The sequence below is a fragment of the Pocillopora verrucosa genome, chromosome 9 (assembly GCF_036669915.1).
Source record: "Pocillopora verrucosa isolate sample1 chromosome 9, ASM3666991v2, whole genome shotgun sequence".
Lineage (NCBI taxonomy): Eukaryota > Metazoa > Cnidaria > Anthozoa > Scleractinia > Pocilloporidae > Pocillopora > Pocillopora verrucosa.
The window spans coordinates 4075062-4095964 of NC_089320.1; the positions used below are offsets into that span (position 1 = coordinate 4075062).

The 20903-nt window shown below is 37.6% G+C and overlaps 2 protein-coding genes and 1 long non-coding RNA gene across 10 annotated transcripts in view; 1 reads left to right on the top strand and 2 right to left on the bottom strand.

Moving 5' to 3' along the window:
* Window positions 1–12252, bottom strand: part of LOC131786177 (uncharacterized) — a 62699-nt gene extending 50447 nt beyond the window's left edge. The window contains exons 1-11 of one of the 8 annotated variants that reach the window (XR_010718647.1): window positions 12106–12252; window positions 11828–11903; window positions 11665–11736; window positions 10977–11093; window positions 10293–10792; window positions 9576–9755; window positions 9262–9450; window positions 7781–8513; window positions 7460–7517; window positions 6646–6931; window positions 6271–6510 (exon numbers count right to left, since the gene is read on the bottom strand). Coding sequence is in view for 3 of the 8 variants with exons in the window: in XM_066171694.1 (XP_066027791.1) it covers window positions 6385–6510; window positions 6833–6931; window positions 7460–7517; window positions 7781–7971 (474 nt within the window). In the remaining 5 variants the exon portion in view is untranslated. Of the gene's footprint in view, window positions 1–6270; window positions 6511–6645; window positions 6932–7459; window positions 7518–7780; window positions 8514–9261; window positions 9451–9575; window positions 9756–9994; window positions 10238–10292; window positions 10793–10976; window positions 11094–11664; window positions 11737–11827; window positions 11904–12105 lie in introns of those variants that run through there. The other 7 variants (XM_066171694.1, XR_010718646.1, XM_066171695.1 and 4 more) reach the window with 7 other exon arrangements.
* On the top strand, window positions 1940–6018 carry LOC136283224 (uncharacterized). The gene is made up of 4 exons (XR_010718651.1): window positions 1940–3304; window positions 3878–3961; window positions 4300–4419; window positions 4630–6018. It is a non-coding gene; the product is annotated as an uncharacterized lncRNA (long non-coding RNA).
* A 4283-nt stretch (window positions 12253–16535) lies between the features above and the next one.
* Window positions 16536–20903, bottom strand: LOC131786185 (NACHT, LRR and PYD domains-containing protein 3-like). The gene has a single exon (XM_066171684.1). The coding sequence runs from the start codon at window positions 20893–20895 to the stop codon at window positions 17371–17373; it is 3525 nt and encodes a 1174-aa protein (XP_066027781.1). The 5' UTR covers window positions 20896–20903; the 3' UTR covers window positions 16536–17370.

Sequence of the window (20903 nt, forward strand, 5' to 3'; positions counted from 1 at the left end):
GTTGAGGAAATCTGTGATGGAAAAGTGGAGTTTGATGGCTCAGAGCTCACTTTGTTAAACATGGCATCCTACATTGTTTCTTATGACATCTTGAGGGATTTTGTTTCATTTTCTTAAGGGGAGGTACATGTAACTTATTCTGTATCATAAATTAATTCTCTGTTGCAGTTTAAAAGTTGAAGTCTTACAGGGCTTCACACTTATTGCACATTTCTTTGATGTTGTGTTGAGAATGGCATTATGAAAATTACATTATGTTGAAATTTTTCCAAGTAATCACATACCACCTAAAAGGTTACAATGGATTTGAAAATGACATGATTATGACATCTGAATATCAAGTATGTACTGAGTTCAGTAAATTTAAATGTTTCTGGAACACACCCAGCAGATGCACTTATAACAACAATTATAATTGACAACAATTATACTAAACAATCTAAGACTCAGACATAGTTTGAAGCTACACTGGTTTGCAGATTTAATGAATGTAACCGAAGAAGTTACAATTCATAGACCCAACGTTTCGACACTCCTGTCTAGTGCCTTCATCAGGGGTGATCTAAACGCTGCAACAAGAGGTCCTTTTATATGATCACTAATTAGCGGCCTTTTTTTCTGACGAGGTGTAAATAGGCGTCAGGAAGCAGACCGCCATCGTCACGATTTAAAGGAGCGTGGGCGGAGTTTATGTGCCAAGCCTCCAAACAAAGGCGCTGGTGGTAACGCCGATTAGTAGTGATAATTTTAGAATTATCCCACCCAATTGTATGGTTGGTTAGGCAAGTATGCTCCGATAAAGCTGAATTTTCCTTTTTGCAAAGAAAAACCGCTTTTTGGTGCTCTTTTAACCGTGTACCAAACTGGCGTTTGGTCTGTCCGATGTATTCGTTATAACAGTCATTGCAAGGAATAGAATAAATGGCGTCGGTTCGTTGTTCTTTCGTGACAGGATCCTTAGGTTTGGCGAAAATATGCCCCAAAGTCTGAAAAGGTTTTTGAGCAACTTTAACGTTGTGGCTATTCAAAATTCTCTTGATGGGTTCAGTAACACCCTGTATGTAAGGAATAACAGCAAAACCAGTCGCTGGTTCCCTTTCATCAAGAGCGTTACTATTTGTAACTGGTTTTTGGCAGTTACGGAGAAAGGTATAGCTATTTGCCTTTAGGACATTGGAAACATATTTCCTCTCCTCAGCCTTCGAATCGAGTGATGATGGTAGACAATCAGCCCTCCTAAGTAAAGTTTTGGCTACAGACTTTTTATGGCAAATAGGATGGTGAGAATCGAAGGCGAGGTATTTGTCGGTGTGGGTGGGTTTACGATAGACACTTGTCTCTAAATTACCCTGAACCCCTCTAGACACATTTAAATCAAGAAAGGGCAAATGTCTATCCTTTTCACGTTCAAGGGTGAATTGGATCGACGGCTCTACTGAATTCAAATGCGACAAGAGGCGCTCCGCTTCATTTCCGGATACCGCAGAAATAACATCATCGACATATCGTTTCCAGAAAAAGGACCTCTTGTTGCAGCGTTTAGATCACCCCTGATGAAGGCACTAGACAGGAGTGTCGAAACGTTGGGTCTATGAATTGTAACTTCTTCGGTTACATTCATTAAATCTGCAAACCAGTGTAGCTTCAAACTATGTCTGATTGTCCACCTGGTTGCCGTGTGAACTTTAATATAATCTAAGACTCATTTGTCTGCACATGATGGTTTACAATGAAAATCAGGTACCAGAAAAAAACAAATAATCAACAAATTATTAGCTGAGGGTTCTGATTTGTTGTATCTCCGAAGTTTTGCCTGTGACATTAATTGAAAATCATTGTATTAAGAATGATATAAAATTGTACATGTATGTCATTCCATTGTCTTTCAAAAAGCTATATTTAAATTATGTTCTCTTTTTTTAGGTGCATTCTATTTACATACTACAGTGTCTGGCAAGAGATCATGGCTGATGCAGATGTATTGGACTTCAAGAGGTTGTTATCATACCACCACTGATGTTTTGCTTGGTACAGTTTCCTGAACCTTCTTGACATAAAGTATGAAGAAAGTTTTTGTTGTGCCATCTGTGGCAAAGATAACAGTCTGGACACTGTCATTTGTGATGCTACTGCACTATCCTTCAAATGAAAGCTTTGTACTTCTCTGAAGTCTAGTTATTCATCACAGAGTCCATCCACTGAACCATGAGAAACAGGAAGATAAGTTGCTATTTATGCTTATGATTTTTTTAACAAATATTTTATGCATCATTTATCTTATTATTTTGGTTCCCAGTATGATTCAAGGAGTTCTATTTTAGAATGTGAGCATGATATAATATATTAATCTGTTGATGCAAAGACTATGACTTGATTCAGTTTGATTACTGATTAATATAATCATTTTAAATATTTTTAATCCTTCACCTTGGGCTGGCACCTTGTCGTGGTGGTGAAGCTTGTGTGTCTCATTGACCCTGCAAAGACCTTGGAATGAGGTCTTCTTTTTCTGGATCAGTTGAGGGGTTGAGACCAGACTAAGACCAGCTCCAGTTACTCCTACATTCAGTGAGATGGACTTTTAATGTGTCTAAATATCACCTGTTTTTATTTGCTTTGTTTGAAGAGATTTGCATTTAGGCTAATTATTTAATATTTTATGACATCACTAAGCATCGTGACAGGGTTTACCTTGCAGAAAAACATGTGAGGCAGATGATGGATCAAGTAGGCCGTGATGTTAGCAAGGTTACATTACACAGTAATGACCTCTTTACACCTGGTTGCAGCGTTGTGCACCTGCCTTGGGTAGTTTTCTTTCCTGGAGCATTTTGTTCTGTGGATCTGATGTCTCTTTTCCAACATCTATTACTGGACTTTTGAATGCATTAGGAAAAGCTTCCCCGATGTGTGCACTTCTCCCCCAATTGGACTCCTTGGAAACATTTTACCGCAGACTCATTGGCAACGGACCAGTCGAGCAGTGTCCTGAAGACATGCTTCTACTCCAGCAAACAAACTTAAAACAAGGGAGAGGGAGATCAGCTTCCTGAGGCCTTGACTGCATTTATTAGTGATCTGTTGGAAAAGGCAAAGTCTCCGTTCAGCAGAAATGGATCAATACCAAATGCTGTGCAATTGGATGTACACCGCACAAATGATGTAGAATACTATCCTTGCCTGCCTGTGATAAGAAGTCGTGGTGACTATTGCCTGGATGACACAACTCCAAACATCTGCGCAAAGAGGAGTACTCGACACCCATCCTTACTTCCTGGAGTTTTCTTAGTGCACTGTAAACACGGTACAATAATGTTATAAGTTTGTATTAATATTTGTATTAATTTCTACGACGAACAACATTACTTCTGATTTTAAAAAATGTAAATTTCAGTTCACTCTGACCCCCAACTAGCTATTGTTACCCTTTGTTTATTCCAGATTATCCTGACAAGCACCGGGTTTACGTTCTACCTGTGGTTTCAGTTATCAGGGTTAGGTTTTTCTCAACAAATGTCATTTTCTTGAAAGACCGAAACTGTTTGTAACGCTTAGTTTTCAGAAGTATAACATCTGCAGCTGTCAAGTCAAAGAATCGCACAAATTAACTAACTTAACTGTTTTGTTTTGTTTTGTTTTTTGCTGTTTACTGACTAAATCGAAGTTTTTCTTACAATTTATTGGCTAAATGGCATAACGACCTGTATAAATAAAGGTTGTTGATTTCTATTGTGTAGTGATGTACCCCAGTTACACCCTCTCTTCAGCCTTCATTACATGTTCTTACACAACATGCTTTCATGCACTCAGTGTACGCAGTGTTGCTGTGATTATGTTTAAAACGGTTTTATATCTTCTCTTTTGATTTCCATTTTAGGTACAACTTATGGATTTAGTGTAATGCTTTGCAATGAATCTCCCAACATCCCATTTACAGTGTTTCGAATGCGTTTCTCAGGAGGTAAGCTCGATTTAATGTGCATGTGTATGTTGTGGCCTTTGATTGGATGCCGTTGTGTGTGAAGAAAATTTCTTTTTATTACCAGGGCCCGGTTTAAAGGATGGATAACGCTATCCACCGGAAAAATCACTATCCAGTGGATAGCGTTGTATGTTATAACAACACTTAAAGGTGAGTAGTGATTAATTCTGTGGATAGCGTTATCCACCCGTTGGACAACCGGGGCCTGGTTTTTTGGGAGTTTTTCTTCTCTTGATTTCCTCTATCAGAGTGATTTTATATTAAACGACTCATAATAAATGTAGGTTCATTACAATTTTTCTGCCTTTTTTTGACAGGTCCCTGCCAGATTGTCTACAACAACGCTTACAATTTGCATTCGTATTGTTAAATTGGGATCCTGTCTTTTTCAAGAACTCAGTTCCTTGTGGATCGATTGCGTTGGCGGAATCATACAGGTACGTAAATCACCCCAAAACTGGCTTTTTTGGTTTGGCCGTCTTTCATCTTCGGTGTTCATTTAACTATGCTCTCGGGTCTATCCCCTCCTACTAATCTAATGGCACATTACACACATTTATTGAAGCACATTCGAAGTAATGTTTTAATCTTAACTTTGTCAGTACCAATGCAAAGCAATCGAAACTGTTTTTTTTTTCCTTTTTCAGGTTGCTCTCATGCTTACAACCTCTCCCGTTATCCTCAGTGGGACACCTTAAACAGTCAGGCAGCAGAACAAGCCAATTCATGCTTGAAGTCTCTCAAAGGATCCTTGTCATATATGAACGAAAAGAACTTCATGACTCATTGTAAAATATTCATTTGGTATCGAAATTCGCTACGGCGTAAGCAGCTCGAGTCCGGAGGCGTAGCAATGTAACAGTTTTCGGTGGTTATGCAGTTTTAGAAACTGGAATAAATGGTAGAAAAGAACGCGGTGGTTAAAGTAAAACAGTTTTTAGTGGTTTTACAGTTTTAGCTAGTTTTAGCGTCAAGTGCCTGCTGAAGCCGTCGGTTGAGAATCAGATCTGTCGCCTTAATTAATTCGACTAATTTGAACAGATCGGCGGCCACTGTGTAACGAATTGTCTCTAGTTTGTCGATACATTTCAAGCTTTATCTTGAATGAAAATTGACCGTTATTTATTTTAGCGTGGTAATACAGTGTGGATTTAAATTAATTTGAACAGGCTGTCCAATGCAAAACGGCCTGTCTTATTTTATTTCGAACATTCCCGCCCTTTTCAATTTCTTTCTTGTCTGCATCTTGAATGAAAATTAATCGTTTTGAAGTTTCTTTCAAGTTTGTTTCATTCGGCGACTGTTAGTTGGGAATTTGAGGCTTCATCTCATAAAGTAATTGATCTCTTGTTTCTGTTTATTTTCACATTTCGGCATTTTCTCGCGCTGCGTAGAAATGATTTGATTTCTTATAGTTTCAAAACTGGTTTCTACTCTCTGTTTTGTTTTGATTTTTACGTGTTTTGTCTTTTGCTGTTGCCGTGAGCTAATTTTGAACATCTTGAGTTCATTTAACTGATTGCGTCTCAAGATCCTTTGAGGTGCCATGGGCAGATTTTGCTTTGTCATGAAAGTATTTAGTTTAACCGTAGGCGACTTTAATTCAACACCGATGATCCACTATAAACTGTACTTTTAATATTTCAGCCGTTTATTTACCAGAATGGAAAAAAATATATTCTTAAGTGCAGTAAACAACACATAACCGTGGAGCTCCGCTTTTAGGCTTGCCTAAATATATATATTAACAAGACTAAATGATAGAAAATAGTTTCTTGCCTTTTGTTTCCCTTTCTTATCTTGATCATGATTAGTAACACTTGACTGACTACAAGGCTGTTCATTGCAATGTAAATGATTCTCTTAAGTCGGAGAAAGTTTCGATTGTTTTGTCCGCGTAACGTCATTATTCTGGTTTATTCCGAGTAATTTAAACATACTTATCAAATGAGTTGGGCCTTTTTCGGGTTGCGGTTTCGTTTAAATACCCTTCCTGTTTTGGTACAAATGCTTATGATGGATAGATTTACCGCATTAAGGAAACAAGGCTGCACAGAAAAGGTACATCGTATCTGAAGTGTGAAGATGAGGAATTTTTCTCGTTGGTTTAAAGAAGTGACCTGGTGTAGCACCTAATAATTATTTCATTTTAAATAACCTAAGACGTATAACCACCAACAACTGTATTATTTTCTTTAAATCTGTTCCTGTTATTAAGGGTTTTCAATAACTAAACCACCGTTCTATTTGTATCAAACATAGGAAAGTACACGATAAAATACACGAAGTTAAGAGCGGACTGGATTTAATTTCCTGAAGCACCTGGATCAAAATTTTCGCCAATGTATTGCTGACCACAATTTGATATGTGGTTTGTCATGATGATGTAATAAAACCGACAATTATGTTTGGCAAAGTGAGCCTAAAACTATCCATGAAGTTGCTGCCGAAACAAGACTATTTTGAAAGAAAATTGAAGCTCTAAAATAATTGAGATCCTCTTTTTCCATGATGAACTTGATTATGCTCTGAAAGATAAGAAGAAAAAGCATGAACTTTTTAGACAATTGTGGTTTAAAATAACTTCCTAAAAAAAAAACGGTTTGCAGTGTACACCCTCTGGAAATATAGCATACTGGAAATCTGTCAACCCAAAAACTTACATGTAAAACACTAGGCAAGTTTGGAGGTGACCGTCACAGATGAGGCTTGTTATCAAAAACTCCCTTTTTTAAGCTGGAAAAGTCGCGGTATATAATTGAAAGATTAAAATATGATAAGTCTTCAGTTACTAAACGATAAGCCGTAGTTCTAGCCGTGCTGTACTAGAAACAATTTCAAATACAATACTTCTGGTAGCATCACATCCATAAAGAGCCAGGTCTGTAGGGAAAGGTCTTTCGTAAGTGAGGCAATGATAGGCATTGCAACTGCTGTCATGCGCTCGGCCTGTTCGTTTGAAAACGAAAGGATCATAATGTCAATAGGAACTAGATAAAAAAACGCGAAGGTCGCTTTACTGTTTTGTTAGTTTTAAACACCCTGCATGTTGTGTACCATGATAGCCAAAAATCGCGAAACTAAACTAAACTAAGGCCGTGCGAGCATATTATTTTCGCGTTATGCGGAATAATGGCATTTAAACAATTATATTTTAAAGAACACTGAAAAAACGAAATTACGTCGCAAAGCAACTTGTCCCTGTATACAGTCAGTAATTGTCGATGTCCTAGATATTTTAAAATCTACAAATGGAATTGCCGCGTGTCCTCCAAGGGGTCCAGTTGCTACCAACCTCACCAAGTCTCGGTGCGACAAAAGACAATGTTCGGTGTTCAATGCTAACCTTAATGTATACTTTTGTTAATTAGGAGTTCTGTTGTTAATGTCTGAAAATGAAAGGATGCAATGCAAACTTTAACCCATAATTTAGATTTAATAAAATCTTTATAATAAGTGTATCTTTAACGTACAAACCTTCAAATACGCCTTCCTTACAAACCGCAGAATGCTACCTTGGTTTGAGTACACCGATCTACAAAATATAATAGATAAAATGAACAGTATGCTACGTTTCAAAACATTATAAACGAGCCAAAACAAAAAAAGCATCAGAGAAAGTACAGTGGAATCAAGATTTTTTCCAACATTCAAGATAAACAAAACTTTGTTCAAATAATAAGGTAGCTTTAGGAATCAGTGTAAAGTTACATTGTTTGACTGAGGGAAGGGAAACAGCATTTCAAGGGTTCGAGTTATCAGGAGGTTCGAAAAGTAGGGATTCCACTGTACACTCACATGTCGTGGCTCCGATATGGGTGGGGCAACGTGCAGCCACAATCCACTATCGTGGAATTCGTTGGCCTCTTCGAGAGAAATGCCCAAACAAACGCAGTGGTAGCACTCAAAGTAGGTAAGGCACTGCACCATCTCATTGCGACTTGAATGTTGGGTGTTAAATACTCGCCAAAACACACACAAGAAAGCATCTAATGCAACACACTTCCATGGCAGAAGGGGGCATATATGGTTGAAAGTGTTTCCTTGTCCTGTAAGTGCCAGCCAGATGATGTGAAAAGGCCCCTCTTCCCTGTCTGACTGGAAGCAACAAGGAGGACTTTGTTTTGTGTTGTACCATACAGCCCCAGACAGTTCGCAGTGCTGTTGTATTAGTTTCTTCAAAAAGCCGGCAGCAGAGGTTACCTGCAAGAGTTCTAAAAAAAAAACTGCGGATGTCAGTATTGTAATGCCAACTTGCCTGGAGAAACGAGCTGGTAACTGGTTGTAATAAGATGATGAAGATGTGGAATTGATTCAAAAGAATGTGAGCCAGTCCTTAAAACAAAAAAGTCTCAAGTTAGTTAGCAATATCAGTAAAATTCTTTAGGGCATTAAAGACTTGGCTTTGGACACTTTTTGCAACAATTTCCTGAATGGATTTGTCTTTAATTTCCTGAACCTCGTTTGGTGAAAGGCTCACACTGGCTGCCCACTACAAAGCATCGCCTCTATCACTAAAATACCACGCATTCTGTAAAAAGAAATATGACAGAAGCACAAAGTAACTCCTTTTAAAGTTATATTGAGAATGGAATATAATTTTTCGAAATGCAGTTTAGTTACTTCTAAAGAGAGGGTTATAAGTAACTACAGGAACGGTTAACACGACACTGAGATGACTACCATTCCTACAATTTTAGCCAGTATTGTATTGTAAATAATCATGCAATTCAGCCTTATTAGGCTGCCATGGGATTTTTAATAAAGCTATCTATCCAGCTACTACAAATATTAGTTTATTGGACAGTTGTCAAATATGATTGAAAACCATGTGCATAAAAAAATCATTGTGTAATTATCAAAAGCGATCAAAGGATTTTGGATTTTGCAAGAAGTCAATGAAACAAATGAAGTTGATGAAAAGAAATGAATTGACATGAATGGCAGTTAGTGTTTACAGGATAAAGAAAAAAATCACAACCTTTTATATTGCTTGCTAAGTAATCCAAGAATATCAAAGTAGCAAATTTCTCTAACAGCCGGATTAAAATATTTCTGTATAACAAGCAACCACATAAACAAGCACCTAAAGAAAGAACTAAAGAATTAATTTTTAAAGATTAATTTAAGATTGATTTATTATGCCTCAGTCTCTGCTTTGAAAAAGAGATCCAGAGGTTGACCTCTGTTAAAGTTCACGTAAAACATGAAACAAGGACATTAAAATTGTACACTAATAAGCTTAGCTAACATAACAAAAAATAACTGATTGTTCTTACTGCATCAACAATGTGGTTATAGTGAGCAAGACCATACATTGCTGCACCCAGTCTAAAAAATTCACCGTCACTTTCATGTGCAGACATGAGTATGGATAGTGAATTATAAAAGCAGTTTCCATCCCCACTTGAGGAGAATGGCTCCAGACCAAGCTCATAAATGGACTGGTCAACATAGCTGGAAAATCTCTAAAGGCAATAGAATTTGAAGTTAATAACAACCAATAAAATAAAATTTATGAATGAAAATAATGATAATAGTAACAATAACAATGATGATGATAATCATTCCAAGTTAATAACTTTTACTGAACTTTTTATCGCTCAGGAAGTCTGTGCTGATTCTTGCTGCTGATAAACTGATGTGAAGAGATCTTTGGTAAATGTTCCAGGCTGTGAGGAGATAAACTTAAGTTCACCTCCCAAGGCAATCTGACCATGCATCCTAAAATGTCCCTTGCAATTTGGGGCTCTATGATTGTATGGATTTCAGTCTAGGAAAGGAAAAAACACCTTGCATTAATAGGTAGATCACAAATTGGTAAACAAAATGAAATTAATATTAATAGTCAAAGGCTGCTAATTAACTCTCATGAATGTTTGCCCTCATGATGGATTCCTCATTAAATGCCCCAACCCAAATCATCAAGTTGAAAAAAAAACTTTTTGAACATCACACTAAAGAGCTGGAATTGGCCTGGCATTAGTGGACCCTTAAACAAACAATATCCACCTTTTAGAGTTAGTAGGACCAAACTGCTTGGACATAGCCTCCTTACCAAGTTTCTAGCTAAACAACTGGTATTAAAACTTAAGCTGGCAGCTGATGAAATGACATAGAGAATGTTCAGGAATGGTAAATTCAAAACAAAATACTTGCATCCTAGACAAGATTAAATTGTGAAATAAATAAATGAAATAGTATGTTTGTTTGCCACACATACATGCACAAAAAAGTATTGTACAAAAATGAGTTCAATTAATAACAGGAAACTTATGACTTCATTCAGTTTTCCTAGAATACTCTGCACCTTTGATGTTTGGATCTGATTCAGTTCATTGCAGGTTTGCAGTACAGATTGCCACATATTACCATAGTAAACTGATTCACTCCCAAATTTCCTCTCCACAATTTCCTCAAATACATGAGAAGGTTGAACATGACCTTCGGGAGTTGCAAAGGGAGGATCAGAAATGGAAGTGGTGACAGCATGTGTTGATGAAGGAGCAGGAGGGCAAATGGGGCTTGCAAAAACTTCAGGGGCAGATGAGGGAGGATCTGAAATAAAAGTAGAAGCTGGTGCTGATGATACAGGAATGGGAATCACAGGACTATGAGCAGAATCATCTACTGTGATGTCAACCTCTTGAGGGTGCTGTTGTTGATTCCAATTTCTGTATGAATGCATAATTGAAATTAAATCATCCAGATGTGGTCCCTTGCAGCTTTTATTTACATCTATGAACTCAACTTCTTCAGGCCACCAAACTGGTCAGCATGCTTCTTTCCCCTATCCAGGCTCAGATCTCCCTACATGAAAATACACCATGTAAATTCCGCAAATCTACTATTCAATTTGGCACTTTAAAGAAACAAAATTGTGGGTTGTATGATTAGAGTAGACAAATTGCATAGCCTTTTAAGTACATCACCCCCAAAACTGTTTGCATTTGTAAAAAATGTTTATCCAGTTTGCTTTCTTAAATTTCTTTACCATCTTTTTTGACTTCCCTAACAACCATTTTCCTCAGATCTACCACTCTAAATTGCACAGGGTCTTCTGGTGGTATGTCATCATCAGCTGCCATTTCTTGAGTTTGAACTTGTTGCACTATAGGAAATAAACATTCAAACTGTATTGTGCTGTAAATCAAAATCTGGAAGCAGAAAGGTGAGTACTTATAACAGATGCAAAACAAAATGATGTTAAAATGCACTCAGAATTTAATGAATTAAACAAGTTAAAATAAGTATTACTTATAGAGAAGTGAATGGGAAATCAGAAAAATGTCCCATATCTTCCAAGACTTAAAATATACTGTGGGCTATAAATAACATAAATCAGTGCTTTAGACTGTCAACGTATTAAACGTGTTGCTAAATGCATACCATTCTAGCAGTTAAAAGCAAAAAGAGAGAAGTAAAGCAAAAATAGAGGAAGAAAGCCAGGCAGACAGACAGACAGGAAGGAAGGAAGGAAGGAAGGTAGGGCTAGTTTAGAATAAAAAAAAATCCTGAAGTACTGCACTGTTAGGGATGTAGACACAAACAGTTTCAACCCCGATATCACAAGCTTAAAAAACAATTTTTTATTCAGAGTCTTATCAAATTACATTGGGAAATTCAAATAAATAAATATAAAAACACAAATATCAAATCAAAAAAAGGAATCACTGAAATACTTTTGTTTGCATAGACTTCATGTACCGTCTATCCATCTGGTTGCGCTTGTTTGAATCTGTCTCAAACGCCACCTGAAAGAAAATAGAAAATGAACATCTCACATGCAACAGCTTACAAGCTGAACAATAAAATCATGCCCCACACGTGAAACACAAAACGTACAAAAACAAAGGACCCTCTTTCTTCTTCTTGCACGACCAGCAGTAGCTGGGGGATCCTCCTCGTCACTCTTAGCTTCCTAAAAAAAATAATTAAAGAATATCGAAAATAGATCGATGCGAGTTGAAAAAGTTAAATACAAAAATACCACATGATTAAGACTCTCTGGGAAATGCTGATATGCTCATTGTAACAAAAAAAAGAGCGATGGAAGAATGAATGTCAGCGCCGAGAAATGTACTTGCTCCTTTTTACAAAATGTGATAAGATTAAAACAATACCCCGTTTCTTTCCGCCATAATGAATGGTCCCCTTTAAGAGATTGTGTATGTGTCATCAAGTGTAGCACAGCTGATGGTTATTTTCGTCCTAAAGCCCCTCGCGGTTTTCAAAATGGCGAATTATCATGAGACACTCGTTAAATCATATCTCTTGTGATTCGTCCTGGTTCAGCCCCGACACTGGCCATCGCTCTTCTGAATCATGGTTTTCAGGGTCTCACCTCTGCATGTTGACATTGTTATTGATTTGAACATGAAAGCTGCCTCATCAAACGTTCTTACAGTTGTACGTTTTACTCCCCTTAACCATAAATCAGATGCACGTGAAGACATAGACTGGCTTTTATTTTGTATTGGTTAACTCCAAGGAACAAGCGGAACGAAAACATCGTCATGTTGAAATTTTAGGGAAGGAGAAGGTGTTGACGTCGAGGAGCTGCCGGAGGAAGAGTCACAGTCAGCTTCTAGTGAGTGAAATGTTTTCATCTGGTACAAATTCAACATATAGCAACTGTGATTTTTTAATGTATATCCACGAGAATGATCAAGATTAACTTTATTTTTCGCAGTAGATCAGTATGTTCGTGTTGAACGTGATAATTTTACTCCATTTGAATGATAGTTTTTTTGAATGTGTAGTTGTTGACCCACTCCACATGTTTTTTTTTTTTAATGGGTGGGTCAAAATGGGAAACCAAGCAACTAATTTTTGCATTTTTGTAAAAGAAAAAGAGTATTTACCTATGAAAGATTCCAATGAAGACATTGTTAAATGGAGAGCAAAACAATAAAACCTTCCAATTTATCAGAAATAAACTCAGAAACATTTTATGGTCTATTGCCACTGGTGTCTGAATAATTGTTAGCAAAAATTAACACATTAATGCAGAAAAGTGGTGAGAAAAGTATCATATTTCAAAACATAACAACATGGGCTCTTTATTTGGTAATTGTCGATCTGTACTTTGCCCCATTTGTGTGCAATACATGATAAGATGCAGGCTGTCTAGAATTGACATGTGATAGGGTGAAGTCCTAGGTGGCTAAAAGCGAATTTGATCGGTAGATAATATCTTAGCACGCAAGAACTGCATGGAAAATTGACTAACAGTAGCATTTAGTTCCAAGTGAAATTTTTTCAGTGGAGTGAGGTTATATTGTAAAATTTAGGTTGTTTACTGGAAAATGGCACACTATCTGAGAAAGTCTAGTCCATAGCAACAATTTAACATGTAATTGTACCAGGAAAGTACCTTTTAAACACAAGATGACTTACAGAAGCATGGAGAACTTTTAAAAGCAAAAAAAAGCAGATAGTCCACATCACAGTTGACGCAGAAAGTAAATATAACTTTGTGATCTTTTCGGCTTTTGTAAAAGGAGCAAACAAAAGGCAAAAACTAGATTATTGATCAACTATGCTTTATGCAAATGCTTTGCACAATTTTTACTGTAGTCAGCTAAACACTAGCCCTTCCAAAACAAAGGTTCTAGTGATAATTTCATAAAAGGCCTTAAGCTCATGGCATGTGCGTTGTAAGTGAAGGAGTGTTACACAAAAAATTGGTGCAAGCATACCTTATTGCTGTGATCTGATTAGTGTGAGATACATACCCTACTGCTGAAGTCAGATTAATTTGAGATACATACCCTAATGCACCCATCCAAGATAAATACCTTTTGATATGCCAACGTGGGGGCATAGGGTGTGTTCCTTTGGGAGATCCGGATTTGGATTTGTGATTGAAGATCACACAGATCACAGTACATGAAAGGAATGGAGTTTTAGTCGAGCTCTCAAAGAATTCCAAAAAGTGTGCTATTTTAAGGGTGCATTCCTTTGAGAGGATCCAGATTTAGATTTGTGATCAAAGATCACACAGATCATAGTGCATAAAAGGAATAGAGTTTTAGATGAGCTCTCAGAGAATTCCAAAAAGTGTAAGTGTGTTAAGACTTTTGTATGCATCTGGGTTACTGAGCTCTTCCTTGAATGGCTTGTCTTACTGCAAGGGCTTTTAGCATGCAACTATTCATTAGAAGCACATTTTTTCATGATAAACTCAAACAATGGAATTAAAACAGAAGCAAGTATTGATTACGATATGGGTACTTGGGAATGAATGCCTGTGATCAGTGGTTGATCAATTTAACATTACAAAATTGATTTTATTTCGTGTTTCTCACAGAATTTGTGGAGTGATTGCCAACAATCTGTCCAGTCAATATATGAAGTACCTACTTGTTTGAAATTAAGCACCGCTGGGCAAAATGATTAATTTCAGATCCTTTATCCAAAGGAACACATCAATGATCCAATGATCCGTCTTTAGATCATGAAGATCAGTGATGCAATGAATCCTTGTCCAGAGTGGATTTGATAGATCACTGATCTGAAAATGGATTTGCTCAAAAGGATAACCACAGATCAGAAATCCTGATCTGGATTCTCCCAAAGGAACGCACCCATACATTTTATATTTTGGCTACTAACTCAAAAATTATTAAAAAATTAATCTTTACTCTTTACAATTTTGTTCAGAAAATAATGATCTGTCTGAGTCAGTGCATCTGCTTTATTTATCAGTCTTCAGGGGAACAAGCCCCTAAAACTCAGTGCTACTGTTCTGGCTCAGTAAAACACATGCACCCATCATATCTGCTGACATGGTTCAAAGAAAAGGTCAAGAAAACTTGTGAATTGTGCCATAAAAGTGATATCAAGAAAAAGGGAAACCATATATGCTGAGGTAATTGTTATTTCTAAGCCCTTTTCTATTGAGTTGTATTGGTACAGTTGATCTTCATTTTACCAAGGTCAACATTTTTGTTTTCATTGTCACCTTTGTAACCTTTGCCATACCTCCCCCCTTGGTCCTCTATTCCCCCCTCTCCCCTCTCTTTGAACTTTTGTCCCTCTCTTCTCCCATGTTTCTGTTGGGAAATTGAACAAAACAAAGGTGTTTGATAGATTAAGGATCTTTCTTTACTGAATGAAGTAGAGGAAGCAAGACAGTGGGCTACAAAGAAAATTGAATGTTTTTAGAACCAAAGTTAAAACCATATCCTTTTACTGTTTCCAGATTTTCACATTTATAGACTGCCAAGTTAACACCAGTTAAGATACATGCAACCTAGATAAAGAATTATTGGCATATTTCCAGAATTCCACATTTCCAGACTACTGAGATAAATGTAAGTTAAAGACTAATTTGCATATTTCTAGATGTACCAAGTTAATATGCTTGTGAGTAAGCTAACTGACATATCACATATTTTTACACATTTTTCTCTAAGGTGATGAATTTGATGTGCAGCACATTCCATTGTGATGACATGTTCTGTGCTCTTCTACCCCAAGTTAAAGCCCAATTTGTTTATATTGAGACAAAGAACTCCTAACAATAATTGCAGATGTGCACATCTTAACCCTTTACTTCCTGGAAGTGATTAACATGTAGCTTCTCCTTGTTGTATTCATAAGGTAATGAGAATACCTTCAAGTTTTTATCTTGATCTAACCTCAAATTCTTTTAATTAATTTACAATGAAATGTATAGCAGCTGAAGGGGAGAAGTAGCAATCAGTCCTTGGAGTTAATGGGTTATAAGCTTCAGAGAAAAGAAAGCATTAAGGTTATAGATGTTATGAATACTTAAGATTAAAATTGTTAGTAGGTGACAGATTCACATGTTCATGTAAATAAGGTATTGAATATTTGTTAACTTGTGAAAGAAGCTTGATTAAAAATAGGGTCAAGCAATTTTTCATTGTGTGTTAACCCTTTAAGCCTTTCACTCCCATGATTGACCAAGACAGAATTTCTCCTTACCATATCAATACAATATCAAGCAGACAAGTGATGGGATTCGAGAAAATATCAGCTAGGGGAAGGGGAAGGGGATTATTAGTTGATCCAATACCAAATTCTCAAAACTAAACATGCATATTATGAAAAAATTAAACATGATGAAAATTTGGACCAGAATTTTCAATATCTGGTTGGGCATTTATTTGAGGTGATAAGCTATTTTCATTTAATTTTTTTAAAGATGTTTTATTGCTGGTTTAAGACAGGGTGTGGAATTTTGGTCTAGGTTTAAAATAGGGTTGGAATAATTTTGTATTTCAACCTAAGGCAGGGCAACAGTTGATTTTAAGAAGGGTGCTATCTCTGCTAAAGAAAAGGTACTACTGAAAAAAGCCTCTATTTGAGCTGATCATGTTTCTCAGATAAATTATTGCTACTTTTGTTTGATATTGAGAAGGCTTTACCAACCCCCCCCCCCTTCCCCTGCCCCACCCCATTGTCCTCCTTTGTCCAATTTTTGTTTTGTTTCAAAACTTTTTGTAAAGCTCTTTACTCTGTCTGATATGTCTAACCATAGGGGTTGAATTGATAGCAACACAAAGAATAAATCTGTTTACATGATTTATTCAACAATCATCTGATAAACTTAGGAGTTCTGCTCTTATCTACAAATACTAGTCAGTGAAATCTCAACTGTCAAAGTTTTTCATTTTATCATGGTAATAGTAACAGGCAAAAAATATGTGCAAAAACACTCCAATCTTTAAAGCTACTGCATACGCCTTAAAAAATTGTGTAACGTAATATATGTCTCACACCACTAACCTACAATAAAGTCTTTTGTCTTTGAAAAGTAATGGGTTTACATATTTACAATTTGTGTACAGTATGAAACTACTTGAACCGGATTCTTTTGATCGAAAAGAAAAACAAACCCAAAAAAAAAGAAAACTTTTATCCTTGCAAGCGATCTGAATCGTATTTACTCATCTGATCCGCCTATAATCTCCAAAAAAACTTCAATAAACTAAAAGAAACTATTTCTTGTGACAGACATAAACGATCAAATCATACAAAAGCATACAGTAAATTTAGGATCAAAATAAACCAATCATAAAATGATAAAGTTTCCTGAGAGGTCCGAGGTTTGTTTGTTTTCTATGCAGTAAGTTTTGTGTATTAACTTCAATGTTAATTGGTTCGTTTACAAAAAAAGACACTTTGACATCCTTTGTTCTCAATAAACATGTTCATTGGTTCATTTTTCTTCATTTCGATCCGGTTCAAATAATCTCTCTGCTCTGAGCGCTTCACAAACTTTGTTTTCTTTCGTTCATTCACGATTTTAATGGTTGTGTTGTAATTGTCACTGAGCTGGTTGCCTCACATTTTGAATTGTAAGTGATTATTTAACTTTTTTTCCAGATTAAGCAATTATTTGTGAATTGGCGATGTTAGATAGTAAGGCGACAGTTAGACTGACTATTGCTAAGTAAATTCTCTGCGTGTTGTTTACCTGCTTCTGTGATGTTATTTGCTGTGAGGTTTAACGTGCGTAGCTGACAGTTGTTGTTGTTGATGGCTTCAGCCAAGTGCTGTGCTCCAATGTCTGAGATGTTATTGTATGTGAGGTGTAACGTGTGTAGCTGACAGTTGTTGTTGTTGATGGCTTCAGCCAAGTGCTGTGCTCCAATGTCTGAGATGTTATTGTATGTGAGGTGTAACGTGCGTAGCTGACAGTTGTTGTTGTTGATGGCTTCAGCCAAGTGCTGTGCTCCAATGTCTGAGATGTTATTTTCCATGAGGTATAACGTGCGTAGCTGACAGTTGTTGTTGTTGATGGCTTCAGCCAAGTGTTGTGCTCCAATGTCTGAGATGTTATTTTCTGCGAGGATTAACGTGCGTAGCTGACAGTTGTTGTTGTTGATGGCTTCAGCCAAGTGCTGTGCTCCAATGTCTGAGATGTTATTTTCTGCGAGGATTAACGTGCGTAGCTGACAGTTGTTGTTGTTGATGGCTTCAGCCAAGTGCTGTGCTCCAATGTCTGAGATGTTATTTTCCATGAGGTATAACGTGTGTAGCTGACAGTTGTTGTTGTTAATGGCTTCAGCCAAGTGCTGTGCTCCAATGTGTGAGATGTTATTTGCTGTGAGGTTTAACGTGCGTAGCTGACAGTTGTTGTTGTTGATGGCTTCAGCTAAATACTTTGCTGCTTCGTCTGTCAATTGATTTCCTCCGAGGTTTAACCAGCTCAGTTGAGATTTACTACATTTTAACAACTTACAAATTTCAAAACAACCTATTGGACCAAAGTTATTGACGGCCAAATTTAAATGTGAAATTTGTTGAACATTCTTAATTACAGTAACTACTGAAGCACAATCAACAGGTGTGAGTTGACAATCATTAAAATTTACAAAATTAAAGTTAATTTGTTGTAGTTTTCTCTGAACAATTGTCTCCATCTCACTACTTTCGTTAGTACATTTAAATAATGTCACTGCTAAATGTTTTTTGTCTTTAGTCGGCCAACAAGTTACTTTCCTTGGCTCCATATCCTCTGTCCACACTTCGTTGTACAACTCGCTTTCTTCCTCTTCAGTTTCCACAGGAAGAAGGTCTGTGATGATTTCGCTCGGTAGGTTTTCTTTCTCGTTCATTAGTCCTGCTAGAAACTGAAAAACCAGCTGCCATTTGCCGTCCGCGATGTTCGTAGAAACAAAGTTCCTCAGTTCTGTTTCATTCATGTTTGCTAGGTGCCTCGCAGCGAAAAACTCTTGCATTGTTAAGTGAATGAAACAGAATTTTTCCTCGCGTTCAAACGTGTCAGGCCGACGGTCGGGTAAGCGGTGAAAAAGAGCGTTGTCTTCCATTCCGCGTACTTCGTGTCCTTCAAAGACCAGCCTTCCTTCTTTAATTCCTTGAAATGCCATTTTTTCAAGTTTCGAGAATTTCTTTTCCACTTCAGGGGGTAACTTGTCTGATTCCAAGAATTTACTAGCGAAATTCTTGCCGCGGAATTCTTCGTTGTGTCTGAAGTAAAAAATTTTCACCGCTTTCTTGTAAATAACTGTTAGATTCGTTGGTAGGCTAAGACTCTTGGAACCATAGAACTTCACCATTTGAAAGAGAGTTGAGCAAATGATGAAGCAACTCGCAGGAATGTAGCATAGGGAGAGAATGTTCCTGTTGCCGCCGATGTGTCGCCATATTGTTTCTCCCGCATCCTTGTCTTCTTCAGCACTGAATTTGGTTACGTATTCTTTGACTTGTTCGGACGAGAAGCCGAGGATCTCGAATATTTTGTCGAAAGAAACACGTTCGATGCATGACAAAGCTGTGGGTCTTGTGGTTGTTAAAACGGCAGCTCCGTTGAGAAGTTTCCCAGTCGCAAGTTTCTCGTACAAGGCGTATAGGGGCATCTTCTCGTCTGCGCGGTTTCTGAATTTAGGCTCGAAATTTTCGTCGCCGATTTTTGAATTATGTTTAAATTCATCGATTCCATCGAAAATAATGAGAACTCTTTGGGGGTTATCAAGGACGTATTTCCAGACTTTATCATCCATGTGATCTGAGGGGGAATGTTCTGACAATGTGAGCAGTTCCCTCAGGCTAAGGTCGGCTTTCGCGTTGAATGCTCTGAATTTGATGAAGAAAGTAGCATCAAAATGGATTTTGGAATCAGGTGATTTATGGAATACTTTGTTAAATGCCCAGTCTCTGAGAAGTTTGGTACAGCATAGTGTCTTACCGATTCCGGGACGACCAACGATCAAAACGTTTTTGTTTTTGTGGTTAAGAATGTCCTCCGGCCCTCTTGGTGTTGTGTTTTCCTCAACCGATCTGGTGTAGACTTCCAGTTTCTCCAGTCTGTCTCCAGTAAAGTCATAATTAGCCATGTCTGGAACAACGACAAGTTTTGTGTAAATCTGATCCAGAGTCAAATGTTTAACTCGGTGTCCTTCGCCTGGAGTACTTGAAAAAGGCGACCGGAGTTGGGGAGTTTGATTGGTCTCCTCTTTAATAATTTCTTTTGTATTCTCGATGAATTCCTGAAGCGGTGGTTTTTGGAGTTGTTGAGGCTTGCCTGGCAGATGTGGGATGTTCGTTTCATGTTCTTTACTTTCCTCTTCCTGGTGCAGTTCTTGTGGGACGTTCGTTTCTTGCTCTGTTCTTTCTTCTTGCTGCGGAGGTTCAGGTCTCAACACAGTCGATGTGGTAGCATTTTGCGAGTCAGCATGGAAGGGATTCAGGTGAGCCTTTAGAAACTTGGAATTTTTCATGAAACTATCCTCTTTCCAGGCTCGTAGCAAAATATAGGCGGTTTCTAACAGAATGCCAAAGAGAAAAATTCCATTAATGACAAGAACAGCGCGCATCCAGGAGTTTTTCTTAGTTGCTCGTTGATTATGACAATCGTGCCAGACGCCAGTAAAATTCCTTGGCTGAATCCCTCCAGAGGTTAGATAACAAGGGAAGTTGGGGGGGAAGTCCAGAGGATAGAGAAACTGTTTTTGTAGAACCATGAAGAGAACTCCTAAAACAATCCTTGCGAAAAGTTGACAGCAGTAAGCGATAAACAGCTTTTTACTAGAAAGTGCGTTTCCTTGGTCGCGCAACTGCCCCTCGAGATCACCGTTACGAGCGCTTGGCGACAGTCGATTGATTGTGAGGCTCGCTATTTGGGAGTAAATAGCACAGACAGTTCCGATGAGGAAGAAATTCATGATCACGAAGGCATAGATAGGAACATCGTGTTTGTTATACCGCTTCTCGTATAACTCGAAACATCTTCCACGGACAAGGTCGATGTTTTCACTCTTCGCCCCGCCACAGCGGAAATCATACCTGGATTCGCTGTTTTCTGCGTCTGCAAAAATGCCAAGGAAGATTACACCGATCAGGATCCAAATAACAACTGCAGCGTGGCTAACTGTGTTAAACGTTTTTGGTTTAAGTAATTCCTTGAGATTATCCATTGTTAGCG

Excerpts from the sequence above, each read along its gene's own strand:
- LOC131786185 (XM_066171684.1), bottom strand. The coding sequence starts at position 20,895 with ATGGATAATCTCAAGGAATTACTTAAACCAAAAACGTTTAACACAGTT.